Source organism: Henckelia pumila, chromosome 3 (genome assembly GCF_033568475.1).
Source record: "Henckelia pumila isolate YLH828 chromosome 3, ASM3356847v2, whole genome shotgun sequence".
NCBI lineage: Eukaryota > Viridiplantae > Streptophyta > Magnoliopsida > Lamiales > Gesneriaceae > Henckelia > Henckelia pumila.
In genome coordinates, this window is record NC_133122.1 from 12,954,280 (window position 1) to 12,974,594 (window position 20,315).

At 38.4% G+C, this 20,315-nt stretch overlaps 1 protein-coding gene across 1 annotated transcript; it reads right to left on the reverse strand.

Annotated features, from left to right (window-relative positions):
- Positions 1 to 1,583: 1,583 nt before the first annotated feature.
- Positions 1,584 to 7,026, reverse strand: LOC140888100 (uncharacterized). Its single transcript, XM_073295780.1, has 7 exons — positions 6,457 to 7,026; positions 6,156 to 6,386; positions 3,059 to 3,178; positions 2,765 to 2,945; positions 2,562 to 2,654; positions 2,098 to 2,276; positions 1,584 to 1,964 (listed from the first exon to the last, which is right to left on the reverse strand). Exons 1-7 carry the CDS (start codon positions 7,024 to 7,026, stop codon positions 1,584 to 1,586), a joined length of 1,755 nt encoding a protein of 584 aa, XP_073151881.1.
- Positions 7,027 to 20,315: the final 13,289 nt, after the last annotated feature.

The window sequence follows — 20,315 nt, forward strand, 5'->3', positions numbered from 1 at the left end:
TTTCTATCAAATCTCGAATAAAGTGATGACGAATGTTAATATGTTTTGTGCGAGAGAGTTGGATTGGATTCTTTGATATATCAATCATTTGAGTAATGATTGATATATCAAAGAATCCAATCCAACTCTTTCGCACAAAACATATTAACATTCGTCATCACTTTATTCGAGATTTGATAGAAAAAGATATGATTCGAATGGAGTTTGTTGGAACCAATAATCAACTGGCAGACATATTTACTAAAGCATTAGATTTGGTTCATCCAAAGAAGTTATGAGCAACAACTTTCGGCTGCCACATATTCAGATTCAGTACTCGAAATTGACACACAATTTTGATTACGACTATACCATGAAACCAAATTATTACCAAGATAAAAACACCCACATGTAGTTCTCTTTCTATCATTAACATCACTGGCCCAATCAGCATCACTAAAACCAACAAGATTAGTGTTTGTTTCCCTCGTGTACCACAATCCCAATCTAATGTACCCGAAACATATTTCAAAATACGCATAACAGATTTTAGATGAGTTACCTTTGGATCAGATTGGTACCTAGCACATAAACACACACTGAACATGATATCAGGACGACTAGTAGTCAAATACAAAATAATCCCTATCATGCTGTGATACATGGTGTTGTCAACACCAGCCGCAACACTGTCTTTTCCCAATGTTTCACTCGAGCCCATTGAAGTTTTCATGTTCTTAACATTCTCTTTACAAAACATTTTCACCAAATTATTTGCATACTTACTTTGACATAGAAAAATACCATCACTCAATTGTTTAACTTGCAATCCAAGAAAAATACTTAACTCACCTACCATGCTCATTTCAAAATTAGAAGACATGCATTCAACAAAATTATCAACTTGCTTTTGATAAGAAGCACCAAAGATTATATCATCCACATAAACTTGGCAAATAAGAATTTCACATTTGGACTTTTGAATAAAAAGAGTTTTGTCAACCTCACCCCGTTTGAAGCCAAATTTTAGCAAATATTCGGTCAACCTATCATACCATTCTCGTGGAGCTTGCTTCAAACCGTAAAGTTTCTTCTTCAAATTGTACACATGATCCAAGCAGCGTGGATCCTCAAAGCCTTTGGGGTGGCTTTACATACACTTCCTCACTTAAAATATCATTCAAAAACGTACATTTCACATCCATTTGGTAAAGTTCTATACCCATATGACATAAAATAGCTAGAAATAGTCAGACTGGCTCAATGCGGGCAATATGAGCGAAGGTCTCATCAAAATCAACTCCATCAACCTGTGTATACCCTTGAGAAACCAAACTTGCTTTATTCCTAATGATGTTTTTTGATTCATCAGTTTTGTTTTTGAAAATACATTTTCTACCAATGACATTCCCATGATCAGGTGGTGGAACTAAAGACCACACAACATTTTGGAAAAATTTCTCAAGTTCTTCATGCATGGAATTTACCCAAAATTCATCTTTCAAAGCATCATTAACATTCTTAGGTTCAATATTCGAAACAAAACAAGAATGCATTACCCGTGAGTATACAGAACTCATGCATACTAACCCAAACATCTTGTGTTAGTCCACTTTATCCTTAGCTCGGGTTTTCCTAGTTCCATGAACATCTTCTATGATCTGTGATGGAGGATGATTTTTCTGTATCTTACTTGGAATGTCCTTTTCAGTGACCACAATTTCCTCATCACTTTGACAATTATCCTGATGTTCAGTTTCTGGTGGAACCAGTGTTGTGCTTGGTGTTGTAACATCCGGGACAACACTGTGTTCTTCGAGAGGAATTTCCAGCAAGCCATCAATATCATCTTCAGCAGTTTTTCCTTTGAGATATTTTTGGCATGCACCACAGATGTATGAAACACCAGACTTTAGATTTGGAAGTCCTCTGACAGCCTCAAACTTACTCAAATTCTTTAAAGTCTTAAAATTCACATGACCAAGCTTTTGGTGACATATACAAAAATCATCAAATTTTGAGTGTCTACACGTCAATTCCTCATCGAGATGGTAATAGTTGTCTGCTGATCTTTTACAGTTGACTAATCAAAATTAAATTCGCATTAAGTCCTTCAACATGCAGCACGTTGTGAAGCTTTGGAAATCCTTCCACATTGAGTGTTCCCTTGCCAACAATTCTTCCTTTTGCACCACCTCCATAGGTCATTCTACCGCCTTCTTTTTCAACGTAGTCTGTGAGGTGTTCTTTCAAACCTGTCATGTGCCGAGAGCTTCCACTATCAAAGTAACAGTTTTCTGCAGTGTTAGATTTCAAGGAAGTATAAATAAAAAAACACTTAACATCAGATTTTTGTACCCAAATTTTCTTCACAATGGGTCCTTTTTTGTCAGTGTTGCGCTTGGTGTTGTGCAACATGGGGGGCAACACCTTCTTAGACTCCCACAAAAGATAGTCCTTTTTGAGCTTACGACAAAATGGCCTGATGTGACCAGGTTTGAGACAGTAATGTCAAACAAAAGGACGCTTCTATTTTTTTGGCTTTGGGACATAAACATTCTTCTCATGCATAGGTTTCTTACCTTGGGCAACAACTGAAGGATGGCTCAAAGATTTATTACCTTCCTTCACAAACACTAGTGACTTAGATGATTCACCAATATCAAACACAATGTCTTTAAACCAATTCCAAACTTATCATCTTTACCCATAGTCATAATAGAGTCAAGTTTGGTTGAACTCGAATTATATCTGGCAAGAGTTGTTTTTGCTTTTTCAAGTTCACTGTTCACCAATCCCAATTCCATGTCTTTCTTGCTCATGAGAACTTTCAGCCTAGCCACAACAGCTTTCAATTCAACATTGTCTTTAGAAAGAGTTGTATTTATCTTGTTTCTTTTAATCCAATCAGAATACAACTCCTCATAAATTTTCTGGACGCCTTCCATAGTAGACATTTTAGCTACCTGTTCTTCATGATTACTGAAATCATCAGCATTAGAAGCCACAAAACATACATAATTTTGAACTGTGTTGCGCCCAGGTGTTGCAACACCGGATCCATCACCTTATGATTTACCTGAAAATTTTTCTTACTTTCCAGCAAAACAGTAAAAGAAATAAGATCTACCTGTTCATTTTTTTCTTGTTCTTCCTCAGAATCCTCACACCCAGGGATACTGTAACGCCCCAAAATTATCTTAACCAAGATTTTAGGAGATTAAGATTGACAATAAGAGATTATGAAATTTGAGTGTTGAAGTGATAGTTAATTAGGGACCGAATTGCAATTTTCAAAGAATTCAGGGACTAAAATGCAAATCTTGACTTTAATAGATATTTATAGCCTCTTTGACTTCTTCTTCCTCATTTTATCCTTCTCCTTCATGCCTCCAATCTGATTCCCTCCATTAAAGCTTCTCCAAGCTTTCAGATTTCAGTTTCTGCTCGATCCGTCCGTTAGAATTTCAATCTGAAGGTATATTCGCGATCACGACCGCGAGAGCTCCGTTCTACCATAAGTTTTCTTACGTTTCATCATGTCTCGATTTTGAGGGGTTGTTAGAATTTGATGATTTTCAGATATGTTGTTCTCGAGCTAGCATAGATCGTATATTCGAAGTCGGATCGGAAAAAGAACGTCGTTCGGATTTGTTATGATTTTATAGGCTAAATTCGAAAATGGGGTTTAAGATGTTGTTGGATTTTGAATTTTTTTGATGTATTATTGGTGTTAGAAGTTGTATTGGATCGATATATTGCTGTCTATGGTTTTTCGGTTAGTAGAATTATAGTCTTTATGTCGCCGATTTGAATTTTCAGAATTTGGGGAGTTTGATTGAATTTTGGATTTGATTTGGGGTTGATTTGTTGTTATTGAGTTCTTTTTATCTCTGTACAGATTTTACTAAAGAAGATTGAGTTAAAATTTCGCAGAATTGGAATCGTCGAAGAATTGATCGAGAATTGGTAACGATTTTACCTTAATCGTTGAATTATGATTGAATGGAATTTTGATTGGGAATTCTTGTTTTTGTAGCTTGTCCAGATTTCAGCTACATCGAATCGTGGAAAAATGTAATAGACGAAATCGAATCGAAAAAGGAAAAATACTCGAGTTTAGACTGATTCTCGAGTCCCTAAATCACATACATGCACGATTACCTGTTATGATTGATTAAATGCATTGAGTTCAATTACTTGAATTTATTACGATTTCATTTGCATTCATACCGAGCCATAACAATTGATTTAAAAGTGCCAAGTCGCTCAAGTCTTAATTACACGTTTTGGGGATTATAATCGAGTGGCATTGGTCTTCGAGCTACTCCATTAGCCCGAGGCTCCTTATAGTTCTTCCAAAGTCTAGAGGATTGAGATATTTATCATTCACCTTGATCGGGAGAGTCGGTGAGTTGTTGTGATATCTTGACCTCGGGATCCCAAAAGAAAAAACCAGATTCTTTGATTATCCAAGTCGATAATCTTGTTTTAAAGACATGCGTTGCATTTTATTGCATTTCAAATTGAGTTGTTGATATACTACTTGAATTGCTTGTCTTGTTGTTATGTATATCATAATTTGATATATTACTTGAATTATATGTTATGTCTCTTTTACTGAGAATTGTATTCTCACCGGATTTATCCGGCTGTTATCTTGTCTTTGTATGTGTGCTTGGCAACAGGTGGGACAGGACCGAGTCAAAGATCACATGGCTAGATGGGATGGGATGATAGAGTGAGGACTTGGTTTAGAAGTTGTTTTAGGGTGCGCTTGGTACAGATGATGAGATTAATAATGTACAGATAAAATCTTGGATTATTATGTTTCATGTAAGGATTTATTGTACATGAGATGCAAATGACTTGTGTTTGGTTGGTTTTTTATTTTCGGGATTACAAATTGGACTAATTTTGATTGGACAAAATTACCCCTAGGTGTTACATAATTTACGGTCCAATACAACAAACCTATCGTTGTTCAGTCTCCATTCTGGCATTTCCTTGTTCTGAGATTTCCTCTTCCAATCTACAATCAAGTTGCTTGGACTAAATAGTTGCGCATCAGATCTGTCGAAGATCAAGGTAATTTTATGGCACCAGAAATTATTTTTTCTGTTTAACTATTCAGTCAGTGTTCACCTCCACGTGCATATAATTTGAACCAATTTCTTTGCAGTTCAGATCTTTGTGCACTGGAAAACTATTTCCAATTTCAGAAAAGATCCTCGTCCATTTGGTATTGATTACTTACTTCTATGTATTAAAAAAAAAGTGAAGAAACAAAAAATAAATAATTAATATACGTTCGATACAAAAAAAATGTCAGAAGATGAGAATTCAATTTTAAAAATTAGCTGAATAAGAAATAAGAAAGACTACAGAGAGCAACTCGAACACAAAGGTTGTAAATATGATTGGGGAAGAACTCCCATAGCTACAGATGTGCAGAAATCTGAAAAAGAGAGTGAAAAATGTTGGGTCTTCGGCAAAGAGCACTTTTGTCCATTAACAACGTTGTCCCATACATTGTTGAAGATGGGCAGATAATACCCTGTTGAAATGGGGATTCTTTTCTCCCTTTTTCACGGTTGAACAGTGCATATTTCCTGGGCCCGTTGTTATCAGCATTTATGTTGTAAACCAGACAAACGCTTGACTAATTATTTTATCCGGACCTAATCCACCATACCAAATTGGGTCTTAGCTTTTCGAACTTGATATGTTTTATGTTGTTGAACTAGACTCGAATCAATGCATGTTCTATATTTTTGATGTTGAAAAATTCAAGACCTTTATGTCTTGTATCATGTTGATTGGTGATATTTATTCATGTTTAGTTGGTGTTGTATCAAAGGATGAGAATTATAGAAATTCCATATTTTTGGTTCAGAGCAGGTCTTGCTCGAGCGGAGGTTTATTATCGCTCAAGCGATGGTTCTCTTAATTTTGAGACAGAACTTTGCTTGCTCGAGCAAAAGTTTTTTACCGCTCGAGCAAGAGATCTGCAGGATGTCGGACAGGGTTTTGCTCGCTCGAGCGGGCGTTTGCGAGACAATGTTCATAGGAAATTTTTTTTTTATTATTATTATTCATTTAAATCTTGGCTCTTGTATGATTATAGATAGATTTATTCGAGATTAAATGATTAGAACCGAGGTCCTCACATATACATTCATACTTTTTCGAAGACGATTGACACACTCATGCACATAATGTACATATCCACGACATTCCCTGCATTGAATATTATCAAAATTCTTACTGGAGGACTGATTCTTACTCTCATACTTTGGATGAGGTCCTCGAGTAGTTGCTGGTTTTTGAGGTTTTTCTGAAGTAGGTAGAATAGGAAACTTCGAAGGTTGTGCACCTTTTTCACTTTTCTTCTTTTCTTTCATCACCTTAAGATAATCATTAGTTTTTTTTTGTGATCAAAGCTATAGAATCATATTCCAGATTATATTTTCTCACTTCATGCTTCACTTCAGAAAATTCAGTGTAAGAATCCTTAGATACTTTAAAAGCAATGGAATTACCTTTATGATCATCTTGTACTTCCATATCCATCTCATAGTTGCGAAGAAAGCTTATCAACTCATCCAATCCCATTATATATCTATCTTTAGATTCATCTATTGCACATACCTTCATGTTGAACCTCTTTGGAAGAGTACAAAGCACTTTGCTCACAAGTATTTCATTAGAGAAAGGATAACCAAGAACAGATGCTTCATTTGCAAGGCTCTTCAATCTAGCATTATATTGCATAATTGTCTCATTTTCCTCTATTCTCATTCTCTCAAATTTTGAATTTATGAGACGTATCCTTTTCTTCTTGACACTTGTCGAGCCTTCACATTGGGTCTGAAGTTTGTCCCAAGCATCTTGAGCAGAGACAAAAGTACAAATCAGATTAAACATATTCATGTCAACATAGGTAAAAATAACATTAATAGCTTTAGCATTAAAATTAGCAGCTGAAATTTCATCTGACATCCATTGTTCTCTTGGTTTGGGTCCACCTCCTTCTTCATCTCTCATTGGTAGTGTCCAACCATCAAGAACACGTTGTCAAGCCTTGTAATCAATAGATTGAATGTATATGCTCATCTTCAATTTCCACGGGCCGTAATTTGTCCCATAAAAAATTGGTGGTAAGAATTGCAACATTGGTGTACGGAGTATCCATAGCAAACCTGCAACAATAACCAGGAACTCACTTAGTAAAGTCAAGTGGTGGCTCTGATGCCACGTGAAATTCGCGATATACGTAGTTTTTCATGTAAAACAGTAAGTGTTGTACTTGGTGTTACAATACCAAAGACAACATAGTGCAGCAAAAACATAAACGTAAATTAATAACACAAGCAAATAATTATGCACGAGTAAAGAATACTCGTGCGGGTACCTTAGGGCTAAATATCACTAGAAAAGATAATATCAGTCTTACAGATCAATAATAGTGATTTTACAAAAAATTAATAAGTCCTAAATTTCTCTACAAGTTGAGAAATCAAACTTGCATCCTAGATAGATCAGAGTAAACAAATAGATGCAACTCTCGTAGCCTAAATTTGAAGAGACAAAAAATCTTTGAAAAACACTATTACCACAGTGTTGTCTCTGATGTCTTCAACACTAACGGAAATATGGAAACACGCAATAACAACGATTATAAAATTGTCTTCAGAAACCTTCAATTCTTCAATCAGAATTCTTCAATCGTATCTCTGAGAATTGACGTCAAAATCTCTCTCTAAACTTGTGCGTGGAAATTCTCTTTTATATATTAGAGTTCAAGGAAGGTTGATTTCCATAAATAGAGTCCTACAAGAATAAGAAAACCATTATAAGTAATAATAAAACTCTATTGATCATATCAAATCATATCTTAATAATATCATATAAGAATATATCAAATATTTTCCTTATCAAGATATATTTGATCATGGTAAATATATTCACATAGATTTTTGATTTATTCAATGAATATTTACCAAATTTAATTAATTTTCTAGAAAGTAAAATCACATAATATTCAATATAATTAAGGACGAGAATCTAAAGGAATTAAAATTTCTTTCAAAATGGTGTTGTAGAAAGGAGAAATCAAACTCTGAAAGAAGCTGCGAGAACAATGTTAGCTGATTCTGGGTGTCTCAAAGATTTTGGGCAGAAGCTGTGAACACTTCTTGACATACTCAAAACAGATCAATGATATGAAAGAAATTTTTGAAAACTTCATATGAGATTTGGAATGGTTGAAAGCCTAATGTGTCCTACTTCAAAGTATTTGGTTGTAAGTGTTACATTCACAACAACGGTAAAATTGTTTGACTGCATTTGATGCAAAGTAAGATGAGGGCTTATTTCTTGGATATTCCTCTATTAGAAAGCTTATAGAGTCTTTAACGAGAGAACATAAATGTTGAGGAATCATTTAATATCATTTTTGATGAAATAGTGTCCAGAGAAAAACAACAAATGTCAATCAACTCTCAGATCGATTCCAGGAGATAAAACCGGAGGATGATAGTAAAGATGACTCATCGATGATCAAAAGATCTCTTCAAACTCCAGAACCCGAATTGGTAGATCCAACAATGGAGAATATCCAAGTTGAACAAGCAGTTGAAGATCAACAAAATTAACCAGTTGAGAGAGATGAAAATTATCAGTAAAATATTCAGGAAAATCTATCTCAAAATGATAATACAGTGGATGATCAAGGATACATAAATGATCCAATTCAAAGAGAACACCAGATCTTGAAGAACAACTTGGACCCAATCTTAAATGTTCAAAGAAACACCCACCAAATCTAGTGGTAGGAAATCCAATTGCACCACTAAGAACAAGAGGACAAATGATAAAAGATTTTCTTCATGCAACTTTCATATCACAAAAAGAGCCAAAGAAAATTGATGATGCACTGACTGACAGTTTCTGGATAGAAGCGATGCAAGAAGAGCTAAATCAGTTTACCAAAAACTCAGTTTGGGATCTTTTTCCAAGACCATCTAATCATATGATACTATTGGAACTCGATGGGTATTCAGAAACAAGCTAAATGAAGATGGAAGAGTTATCAATAAAAAAGCAAGACTAGCTGCTCAAGGATACAGGCAAGAGGAAGGAATTGATTATGATGAAACTTATGTACCAGTAGCTAGACTGGAAGCTATAAGGATGTTCCTTGCTTATGCATCTTTCAAATATTTCAAAGTATATCAAATGGATGTTAATAGTGTCTTCCTAAATGGAAATTTTCAAGAAGAAGTATTCGTTGAACAACCTTCAGGATTTTTAAATCATCAGTTTTCGGACTATGTCTTGTAGTAACCCGTAACCCAATAAAGTTATTAATATATTAATTAATAATAAAATGTAAGAAATTGGGCCAGCGTAGATCGGACGCTCCGAAGTGGAGTTTGGAGGCTCCGATCATGATCGGACGCTCCGTTGGCAGGTTCGGACGATCCGATCAGGACTAGGGCTTACGTCATCATCTATGTCAGCAAGGTGACATCATTGTTTACGTGCGGATGGGACATCGGACGGCCCAAAGTCGGGATAGGACAATCCAATCGTGTTCGGAGGCTCTGAACTAGGTTCGGACGGTCCGAACCCTGTCTATAAATAGAGGTTTCAAGAGCTCATTTCACTCGCACATTTCCTCTCTTCTCTCTCGATTTCTTAGCCTTCCAACTCAGATCTAGGGAATTCTAAGCATCCTATCGGCATTTTGGAAGTGGCATAGCGATCTAGACGTCGTAGCGAAGCTGTGGCCTAGTTTTGAGGCAAGCGCCAACGGACGCAGGTATAGCTTTGGCTTTCTAAAAATATTTAGGAGTATAGAATAGCTTAATTAAGGCTTTTAGAGCTTATTTAGTAATGCATGGGTAATCGTATCGCAGGCTCAGTAGACTGGACTAGTAGGCTTTGAGTCTAGACCATCGGAGCTAGGTGTTGACCAGCAGTGTTAGAGGTACGTAAGTACTGACCAAGATAGCCGACATGAGATATATGCTTATATGTTGCATGAGTATGTGCTATGTGTTCTACCATGTTTTACGGCTTTATCACATGCATGTTTTTACGGTAGACTACATCTGGTATGACGTGAGTCATGACAGTTTCCATCGGTGATGAGTTACTCCTTATGGATTCGTGTCTAGAGAGACTCAGCCCCTGGTTTTGCTATCACTAGGAGCGACCACGACGGTGGAGTAGACGCTATAGTGGATAGGGGAATACACAAGTACCCCGCGGAGTCGCTCTCTTAGCATGGTACTGTGTACTCATGGCGCCCTGAGTAGACTGTTTTAACCAATATTTTAAAGTCATTTGCTTGTTGCATATTAGTCAATATATCATTGCTTCCATATTGAGCGTTGTCACTCACGCCCCTGTGTTTGGTATTTTTGGGTACCTTGTGGCGGGGCAGGTTTGAGGCTGGACGGTCCAGGTGATTCGCAACAGGGTTGAGTTCCTTTCCTGTTGGAGGAAGAGTTTAGAGGTAAGGCTTGTGACCCTAAGACTTTCAATTTGGTTGTATAAGAGTATTTATACACTTTTGTTATCGTCGGTTGTATTCTGCCGATTGGATTTGTTGTATTTTAAATATTCCGCTCTTTACACTTTAAGTATTTATTTCATGCGCTAATTAACTCTGATTAGGTAGTGGATCCGGGTAGAGTCGCTACATTTATTGGTATCAGAGCGCATTGCAACTAGGAATTAGTAAAGCGGATTAATACATTATCTGTTAATTGACAGATGGCAAATTACGAAGAGAGCCACGATAGTGGAGGCGGTCACTGGGAGGATCGTCATGACCATAGGCATGATCGTCCTAGACATCACAAGGAGCGAAGGAGGTTTAGCATGCATTGTTTTCTTCAGATGAGTCCGAAGCCATTGATAGGTGGTGAGACACCGGGAGTTGCCGAGAACTGGATTGAGTGCTTAGAGAACTGCTTTCATCAATATCAGTGTACTGAAGAGCAGAAGATAGAGTCACTGGGTTTTATACTAGAGGGCATTGCCAGGAAATGGTGGAGAACCATTTCCACACCGATCATAGCGGCCAGAGGAGTTGCTACTTGGGCGGAGTTCCGGGGCTTTTGAGAAGCTATATTTTCCTACAGCCCTACTGCAGTCGAAGGCTAGCCAGTTATTGGGCTTGCGGCAGGGGAGGATGACTATCGACGAGTATCAGCAGAAGTTCATCGAGCTTCTCCCTTATTGTTCACAGTTTCCCTGTAGCTCTACAGCGCAGTATACTTTATTCCTTCAGGGTCTTAACCCTGATATTCACCGGATGGTTGCCGTGGGTGGTGATCTGACTTATGAGGACTTGGTGAGCCGTTGTCACCAGACAGAGGACATCATTCGGAGGAACAGGTCCATGGGTTCTTTTTCTTCCAGACCAACTAGTTGCTTGGGTCCGAGGGGCCAGTCTTTCAAGAAGTAGGGAGGCAGTTCTTCTTCTTCTTCTGGATCTGGCGGATTTTAGCATTTCGGTAGCCAGGGGATGAGACATTGTCGTCATTGTAGGCGTAAACATGCACCAGGCCCGTGTCCTCGATTGATTGGAGCGTGTTTTCAGTGTGGAAAGGAGGGGCACATGAAGATAGATTGTCCTACTCTTATGGAAGGAGCTAGTGGTTCTGAAGGATCCCAGGCATCTGTAAAGCAGCCGCAGTAGTTGTATCACCAACAACATTCTCATCAGCAGCGCCAGCACTCGCAGCCATCACAGCGATAGACTTCTTCTCAAGGTCATTCTTCCTTACGACCACGTGTTCAGGGGTAGGTCTTTGCACTGAACCAGGATCAGGCGGAGGCAGACAGTGACTGTATGATTGCAGGTACCTGTAGTTTATGTGGTTTTCCTGCATATGTCTTAATTGATACGAGTGCGTCACAATCATTCATCTCAGCACGTTTTGCTAAGAATTATAGATTGCCGTTTATTCCCTTAGATGTGCTGTTAGTAGTTTCTACTCCGATGGTTAGCGAGGTCTTAGCTAAGCGTCTAGTGGTTGGTTGCTCTTTGGACTTCGAGGGGTATCAGCTTAGTGCTAACTTGATGATCCTAGCTATGGAGGATTTTGACTGCATTATTGGGATTGATCTCCTGACTACCTATAAAGCTATAGTGGATTGCTATCAGCGGTTTGTTCAGTTTTGTCCCGAGGATAGCGAGGCATGGTATTTCTATGGTGAGGGAGCGCGACCTCCGATGCCAGTGGATTCTGCTCTGAAAGCCCGGCGTGCTTTAGAGTCTGGCAGGGAAGGATCCCTTATCTACGCCATCGATGCATCCTTGGATAGACCAGTTATCCTGGAGATACTCGTATTCGTGAGTTTCTCGATGTGTTTTCGGAGGAGATTCTAGGCTTGCCACCAGTGAGGGAGATCAAGTTTGGCATTGACTTAATGTCAGGGACAACATCGATTTCCACAGCTCCGTATCATTTAGCACCTATTGAGATGAGAGAGCTTTAGAAGAAACTTCAAGATATTCTTGATAAGGGCTACATACGACCGAGTGTTTCGCCATGGGGAGCCCAGTGTTATTTGTTAAGAAGAAAGATGGGTCGATGCGTCTTTGCATAGACTATCGACTACTTAATCAGAAGACCGTGAGAACAAGTACCCTCTTCCATGGATTGACGATTTGTTTGATCAGCTTCAGGGTACTTCTGTCTATTCAAAGATTGATTTGCAGTCCGGTTATCATAAGTTGCGGGTTAGAGAGGAGGATATCTACAAGACAACATTTCATACACGGTATGGTCACTACGAGTTTCTAGTGATGTCGTTTGGTTTGACGAATGCTCCTGCAGTCTTCATGGATTTGATGAAAAAAGTGTTTCGCGACTTTCTGGAAAAGTTCGTGGTAGTGTTTATCGACGATATCCTAGTGTATTCTCACAGCATTGACGAGCGTGTTTTCCATATCCGTACAGTATTGCAGATACTGAGAGAGAGGCATTTGTATGCTAAGTTGAGCAAGTGTGACTTCTGGATTGACTGAGTTGTTTTTCTTGGTCATGTGATCTCTCGAGACGGTGTTTCCGTTGATCCTATCAAGACGGAAGCCATTTTGAATTGGTCGCTTCCAACGACAGTTTCAGATATTCGTAGTTTTCTTGGGATGGCAGGCTACTACCGTAGATTCGTGGAGAACTTTTCTCAGATTGCTAAGCCTTTGACGCAGCTTACGAGGAAAATGTGCCTTTCGTGTGGACGTTGGAGTGCAAGGAGAGTTTTCACGAGTTACGATGCCGTCTGACTACAACTCCAGTGTTGGCTCTACCGTCTGGATCAGGGAGCTTTGTAGTTCACACCGATGCTTCTCTCCAGGGTTTGGGATATGTGCTATTGCAGAGAGGTCATGTAATTGACTATGCCTCTAGGAAATTTAAGACTCATAAGAAGAACTATCTCGTACACGATTTGGAGATTGCGGCCATTGTCTTTGCTCTTAAGATATGACGTCATTATTTGTACGGTGAGAGGTTCGAGATCTTCACTGAGCATAAGAGTTTGAAATATTTGTTAACTCAGGCCGAGTTGAAAATGAGGCAACATCGTTGGATGGATTTGCTAAAGGACTATGATTGTGAGATCAAGTACCATCCAGGTTCTTCTAATCCAGTCGCGGATGCTCTTAGCCACAAAGTGTATGTGAGTTTGGTTTGTACTAGCTCAGTTGCGTGAGTGGTAGAGGAGTGTTGCTCCTTGGGTTTCACTTTTCGACAAAAAAAGGAACAACGGGGAGTTTGTGTTTCGTCAGTTCTTGCCGAACCAGCCTTGTATACTCGTATACGTGAGTCGCAGGCCGTTGATCTGAAGACACAGAAGTTAACTCGTTTGGCTCTGGATGGGAATACTTCTGGTATTCATTTACAAAATGATGTTCTGTTGTGTCTCTCTGGACGTGTGGTAGTTCCTGATGATTCCACACTTCGAGAGGAGATTCTATCACAGGCTCACTATAGTAGATTTTTTTTGCATCCAGGCAGCATGAAAATGTACAAAGATCTACGTACCAGGTTTTGGTGTAAGGGAATGAAGTGCAGTGTTTATTAGTTTGTGTCACGATTCCTTGTATGTCATCAGGTCAAGGCAGAATTTCGACGACCCGGTGGATTGCTCAAAAGTTTAGAAATTCCTGAGTGGAAGTGGGAGCATGAGACGATGGATTTTTTCATCCACTTGCCGATGTATTCCAGGAATTGTGATGCTATTTGTGTTGTTGTTGATTGATTGTCGAAGTCCGCGCATTTTCTTCCGTATAATCGGGACTTTACTTTTGATTGGATGACACGTCTGTACGTACAAGAGGTTGTTCATCTGCAAGGAATTCCGTTGAGTATTGTCAGTGACAGAGACCCAAGGTTTACCCCTAGGTTTTGGTGTAGTTTCCAGCGAGCTCTTGGCACTACTCTGAGTTTGAGTACAGCTTACCACCCAGAGATTGACGGGCAGAGTGAGAGGACTATTCCTACCCTCGAGGATATGCTTCGAGCAACAGTCATCGATTTTGGACAAGCGTGGCATGACCATTTGGAGTTGGTAGAGTTTGCTTATAATAACAGTCACCACAGCAGCATTGGCATGGCACCATTCGAGGCTTTATACGGACGCCGTTGTTTTACGCCTTTGTTTTGGGATTAAGTTGGCGAACGTCGAGTTGAAGGCCCACAGATGATTCAGCAGATGACTGATGCAGTGGAGATGATCCGTAAGAGGATTAAGGCAGCCCAGGATCGACAGGCTAGCTACGCTAATACTCACTGCATACCGTTATATTTTGAGTTAGGGGAACATGTGTTCCTGCGAGTGTCACCTTTCCGGAAGGTAATGAGATTTGGACTCAAGGGCAAGTTCTCGCCGATATTTATCGGTCCGTTCGAGATTCTTGAGAAAGTTGGAGACGTGGCTTATCATTTAGTTGTGCCACCGTATCTTTCCAGTATCCATGATGTGTTTCACGTGTCCTTTCTGAGGCAGTACGTGGCAAATGAGTTACACATCTTGCATCCAACTGAGGTGCAATTGGATCAGGATTTGTCCTACGTGGAGAGACCCCTCAGGATTCTTAACAGGAAGGACAAGGTGCTTCGCAACAAACACATACCTCTAGTGATGGTGCAGTGGCAGCGTAGGGGAACTGAAGAAGCAACTTGGGAGCTAGAAAGCCGGATGCGAGCCGAGCATCCAGAGTTGTTTTGATGTTTTGTACTTTTCTTTGTAAGGAAGATTTGTACTTTGTAATGTTCAGTTGTACTAAAGAACATCATTTGACTTTCCGTGTTTTTCTCTAGACTAAAATTTCGAGAACGAAATTTCTTAAGTGGGGGAGAATGTAGTAACCTGTAACCAAATATAGTGATTAAGAGATTAATTAATAAAAAAAGTAAGAAATTGGGCCAGCGCAGATCAGACGCTTCAAAGAGGAGTTCGGAGGCTCGGATCATGATCGGACGCTCCGTCGGCAGGTTCGGACGGTCCAATCAGGACTATGGCTTACTTTATCATCTACGTCAGCAAGGTGACGTCATTTATTGCGTGCGGATGGGACATCGGAAGACCCAAAGTTGGGATCGGACGATCCGATCGTGTTCGGAGGCTCCGAACTGGGTTCGGACGGTCCGAACTCCGTCTATAAATAGAGGGTCCAAGAGCTCATTTCACTCGCACATTTCCTCTTTTCTCTCGCGATTTCTTAGCCTTCCAACTCAGATCTAGGGAATTCTAGGCGTCCTATCGGGATTCTGGAAGTGGCATAGCGATCTAGACGTCGTAGCGGAGCTGTGGCCTAGTTTTGAGGCAAGCGACAAAAATGGGCTGACAACGGACGCATGTATAGCTTTGGCTTCCTAAAAATATTTAGGAGTATAGAATAGCTTAATTAAGGCATTTAGAGCTTATTTAGTAATGCATGAGTAATCACATTGCAGGCTCAGTAGACTGGACTAGTAGGCTTGGAGTCTAGACTAGCGAAGCTAGGTGTTGACCAACAGTGTTAGAGGTACATAAGTACTGACTGAGATAGGCGACATGATATATATGCTTATATGTTGCATGAGTATGTTCTATGTGTTCTATCATGTTTTACGGCTTTAGCACATGCATGTTTTTACGGTAGACTACATCTGGTATGATGTGAGTCATGACAGTTTCCATCGGTGATGAGTTACTCCTTATGGATTCGTTTCTGGGGAGACTCAGCCCTTGGTTTTGCTATCACTAGGAGCGATCACGATGGTGGAGTAGATGCTATAGTGTATAGGGGAATACACGAGTACCCCGCGGAGTCGCTCTCTTAGCACGGTACTGTGTATTCATGGCGCTCTGAGTAGACTGTTTTAACAAATATTTTAAAGTCATTTTCTTGCTTCATATTAGTCTATATATCATTGCTTCCATATTGGGCGTTGTCGCTCATGCCCCTGTGTTTGGTATTTTTGGGTACCTTGTGGCGGGGCAGGTTTGAGGCTGGACGGTCCAAGTGATTCGCAGTAGGGTTGAGTTCCTTTCCTGTTGGAGGAAGAGTTTAGCGGTAGGGCTTGTGACCCTAAGACTTTAAATTTGGTTGTATAAGAGTATTTATACACTTTTGTTATCGTCGGTTGTATTCTATCGATTGGATTTGTTGTATTTTAAATATTCCGCTTTTACGCTTTAAGTATTTATTGCATGAGCTAATTAACTCTGACTAGGTAGTGGATCCGTGTAGGGTCGCTACATGTCTACCATCTAAATAAAGCTATATATGGACTGAAACAGGCTCCTAGATCTTGGTATGATACTCTAACCAAATTCCTTATTGAACATGACTTCACTATAGGCACAGTTGATAAAACTTTGTTCAAATTCACAAAAGATAATCACACATTCCTTGTTCAAATTTATGTTGATGATATTATTTTTGGGTCAACTAACCCCAAACTGTGCAAGAGATTTTCTAAGTTAATGCAGTAAAAGTTTGAAATGAGCATGATGGGATAACTGAACTTCTTTCTTGGTTTACAAGTTTGACAATTGGAGAATTGAATCTTTATAAGTCAAACCAAATACACCAAAAAACTTATCAAAAAGTTTGGGATGGAAAATTGCACAGCTGTCACTACTCTCATGAGCTCATCAATTAAGCTTGATAAAGATGAATGGGGAATGGTAGTTCAGGCAAGCCATGTGTCAAGGTCTAATAGGTCACTTCTTTACCTAACTGCCAGTATACCTGATATTGTATTTGTTGTTTGAATTTATTCTATGTTTCAATCAGATCCAAGGCAATCCCATTATATAGTTTCCAAGCGAATATTTAAGTATCTTAAGAGAACTCAAAATTTTGGGTAATGGTATGCTAAATATAATTCCTTTAATCTAGTTGTCTATTCAGATGCAGATTATGCAGGGTTCAAACTGGACAGAAAAAGCACAAGTGGATCATGTCAAGTGGATCAACTGCTCTGAATGCAACTACAGTTGAAAGATTATGGGATCGAAGCAAAAGAATCGCCAATATTCTGTGATAACTCCAGCACAATCGCGATTTCCTACAATCCCATTCTTCATTCAAGAACTAAACATATCTACGTTAAACATCATTTCATCCAAGATCATGTACTCAAGAAGAACATCCGATTGGAACTCATCTCAACGGAACAACAAGCTGCAGACATCTTCACCAAACCACTTCCTGAGACTAAGTTTTCTTACTTTAGAAATATTTTAGGCCTTATTGATTTATCATAAGTTAACCAAGAAATAAATCTTGATACTGATTAGTATTGGTATCTTAAAATTTTCATCAGTCTGGCACACGGTAGACTAAGCGAATGCTTAAATCCTAGACTAATAGTTCAATCATCAGTTTAATTATTCTCGGGTGGTAAACTAAATACGCAAGATTTCTGAATTTGTTTAAATTTTTTTGTGTCTTGTCAAAATTTACTTTATTAACAAAGATTTAAATTGTTTTTAACTCATTTTATTTCAAATAAAGCACGATTTAAGGGGGAACTACTTATATGATTTTTATATGTCAAATACACCACCGTTATCATATCATATTATATGTATGCATGAGCAGGAAATTGAAATAGACACATATAGCAGCAAAATAAGAAATTTTATTTATAAATTCTGAGTTATAATTTCTATTTCACATTCAACTGGAAATTTCCAGTAGCTCATTCATTCGTTGATCTCCCCTTCCTCTAACTCTTCAAAGGAGGCAAATTGTGTTACCATCTTCAATTCCTTCTTCAGTAGAAGCAGTTGGATGCCCTCTCTACTCAGGACATATGCAGGATTGTCATTTCCAAGCCTCTGTTTGTACTTCTCCAACCGATGAGCCTCCACAGGACTGAGAAGCCTTGCTCCATGAGCTTGAATTGAAAGGGCTTTTTCTTTCAGAAGCTCTAATTTTTTTATCAACAAAAATCTCATACTCTCTCATTCGTTCTTCCATTTTTTATGTGATATGAGTGATACAATTTATGTAGAATTATCTATTTTTATGATGTTCTCTCACAGTTATCGAAGAGTTATTTCTAAATAAAGATAAAATTATTATGAATGTGAAGAGTCTCTCACGTGTATTCATTTACTCTAATTTATATTTAATAACATTCTTTAGGTCATAACATTTAAATAAGTTTACCGACTTTTGCATGTTATATATTTTAATTTAGTTTACTTACGTTTACATGTTATTTAAATTAGCTCAGTTTACCTCTTATAATAACATATTATAGTCTATCTTTTGATCAGTTTACTCCAATATTGCAATGTTAATTAGATCAAAATAAATAAAGACTCTCATTAACAGGAAATTAAGAAATGCGATTACCAATCCTTATGATTCACTAGCATAAGGAAAACCTCTTCACTCCATTCCATCACCCATCTTCAAAGAGGAGCTGCGGCAGGATCCATGAGCTCATCAGTAGTCTCTATGTGAAGGAGTGTTCGATACTCTTTATAGAGCATCAAATAGAGAAAATTCTTATTCGTAAACATGAGCTCAAGATCCTCAACATTTACCCCGATCATGTACTCCTCCTTTATCTTAGCCAATTCTTCAGCCTGCTCCTTTTTTTCTTGGCGGGAAAAGAGAATGGTGGTACATGTGCAATTCCTCAATCTTCAGCTAAGACGACATCATCTTCTCCCAAACTTTGTCTTTGATCTTATTCTTCTCTCTTTCAAAATACTTGTCTTTACAAGCCTTACAATAATTCAGAGGATCTCGACCAAAACCAAAAGGAGAAACAATGTTATCCATTTTATTCTCTAGTTTTTAGTTTTTGTTTTTAGAATGATTTCTGATATTTCTAAGGGATATTTGTAGATATAATTTGTCGCTAATAGAGGGAAATATGTCATTTTTTCCCTCGCCTCTCGTACTATATCTTTAAATTTTTTTTCTAAATATAAATTGATTATTTCAGTTTATCTCATTAAACCCTAAAAAAATCTCTGATCATCTTCTACTTCTAACTCTTACTCAATTTACAAATACAATGGCAACTTCATCACCTGCTTAAATTCTGAATGCGCTGATGGTTGATATTGAATCCCTTTATGAGATGAATGATGAAGGGATCACCTTCATTTGTCAAAAGATCAAGAATTTGGGACTTTGCCCATTTCTCGAATATAAATCACTGGAAATCTTTCAGAAGGATCTTATCTCACTTTATCACAATTGTAGGGTTACATATGACGGTATATTGAAAGTATCAGTGGGTGGACATCTCATCCAAATGGATGAAGCTTACTTTGCTCAAACATTCAGTTTACCAACTCAAGGGATCATCTATTTCTATACTATCTCTGCTACGGATCTCACAAAAATGCAGACAGTCTTCTCCAACACAAATAAACCTATCAGTCTGTCAGCATTCAAAAGAGATGTAAAGGTTGAATTTCAACTGTTAGTTGATGTCGTTGCAAAGAGCCTACTTGCTAAGGGTAGATCCTTTGCAGAACTGACAAATGAAAAATTTAGAGATATGACAGCTATTGTCAAGGGAATTAAAGTAAATTGGGGAAAATTTTTTTTCATGATATTCTATCAGATGATGATTGAGTCCAAACAATCATCGGGTTATGCAGTACAGATCAGTAGACTCAACTACAAGAAACCATTACTCTACTTAAGTATCGAGTCCTCAATGCTCGATACTTAAATGATTTTTGATCAACTGACGCCCTTCCCAAGAAGCCCAAGACTACAATAAAGAAGAACATAAAAAAAAAAAAGGAAATTACTCATCCATGACAATGAGGAAACTGACAGT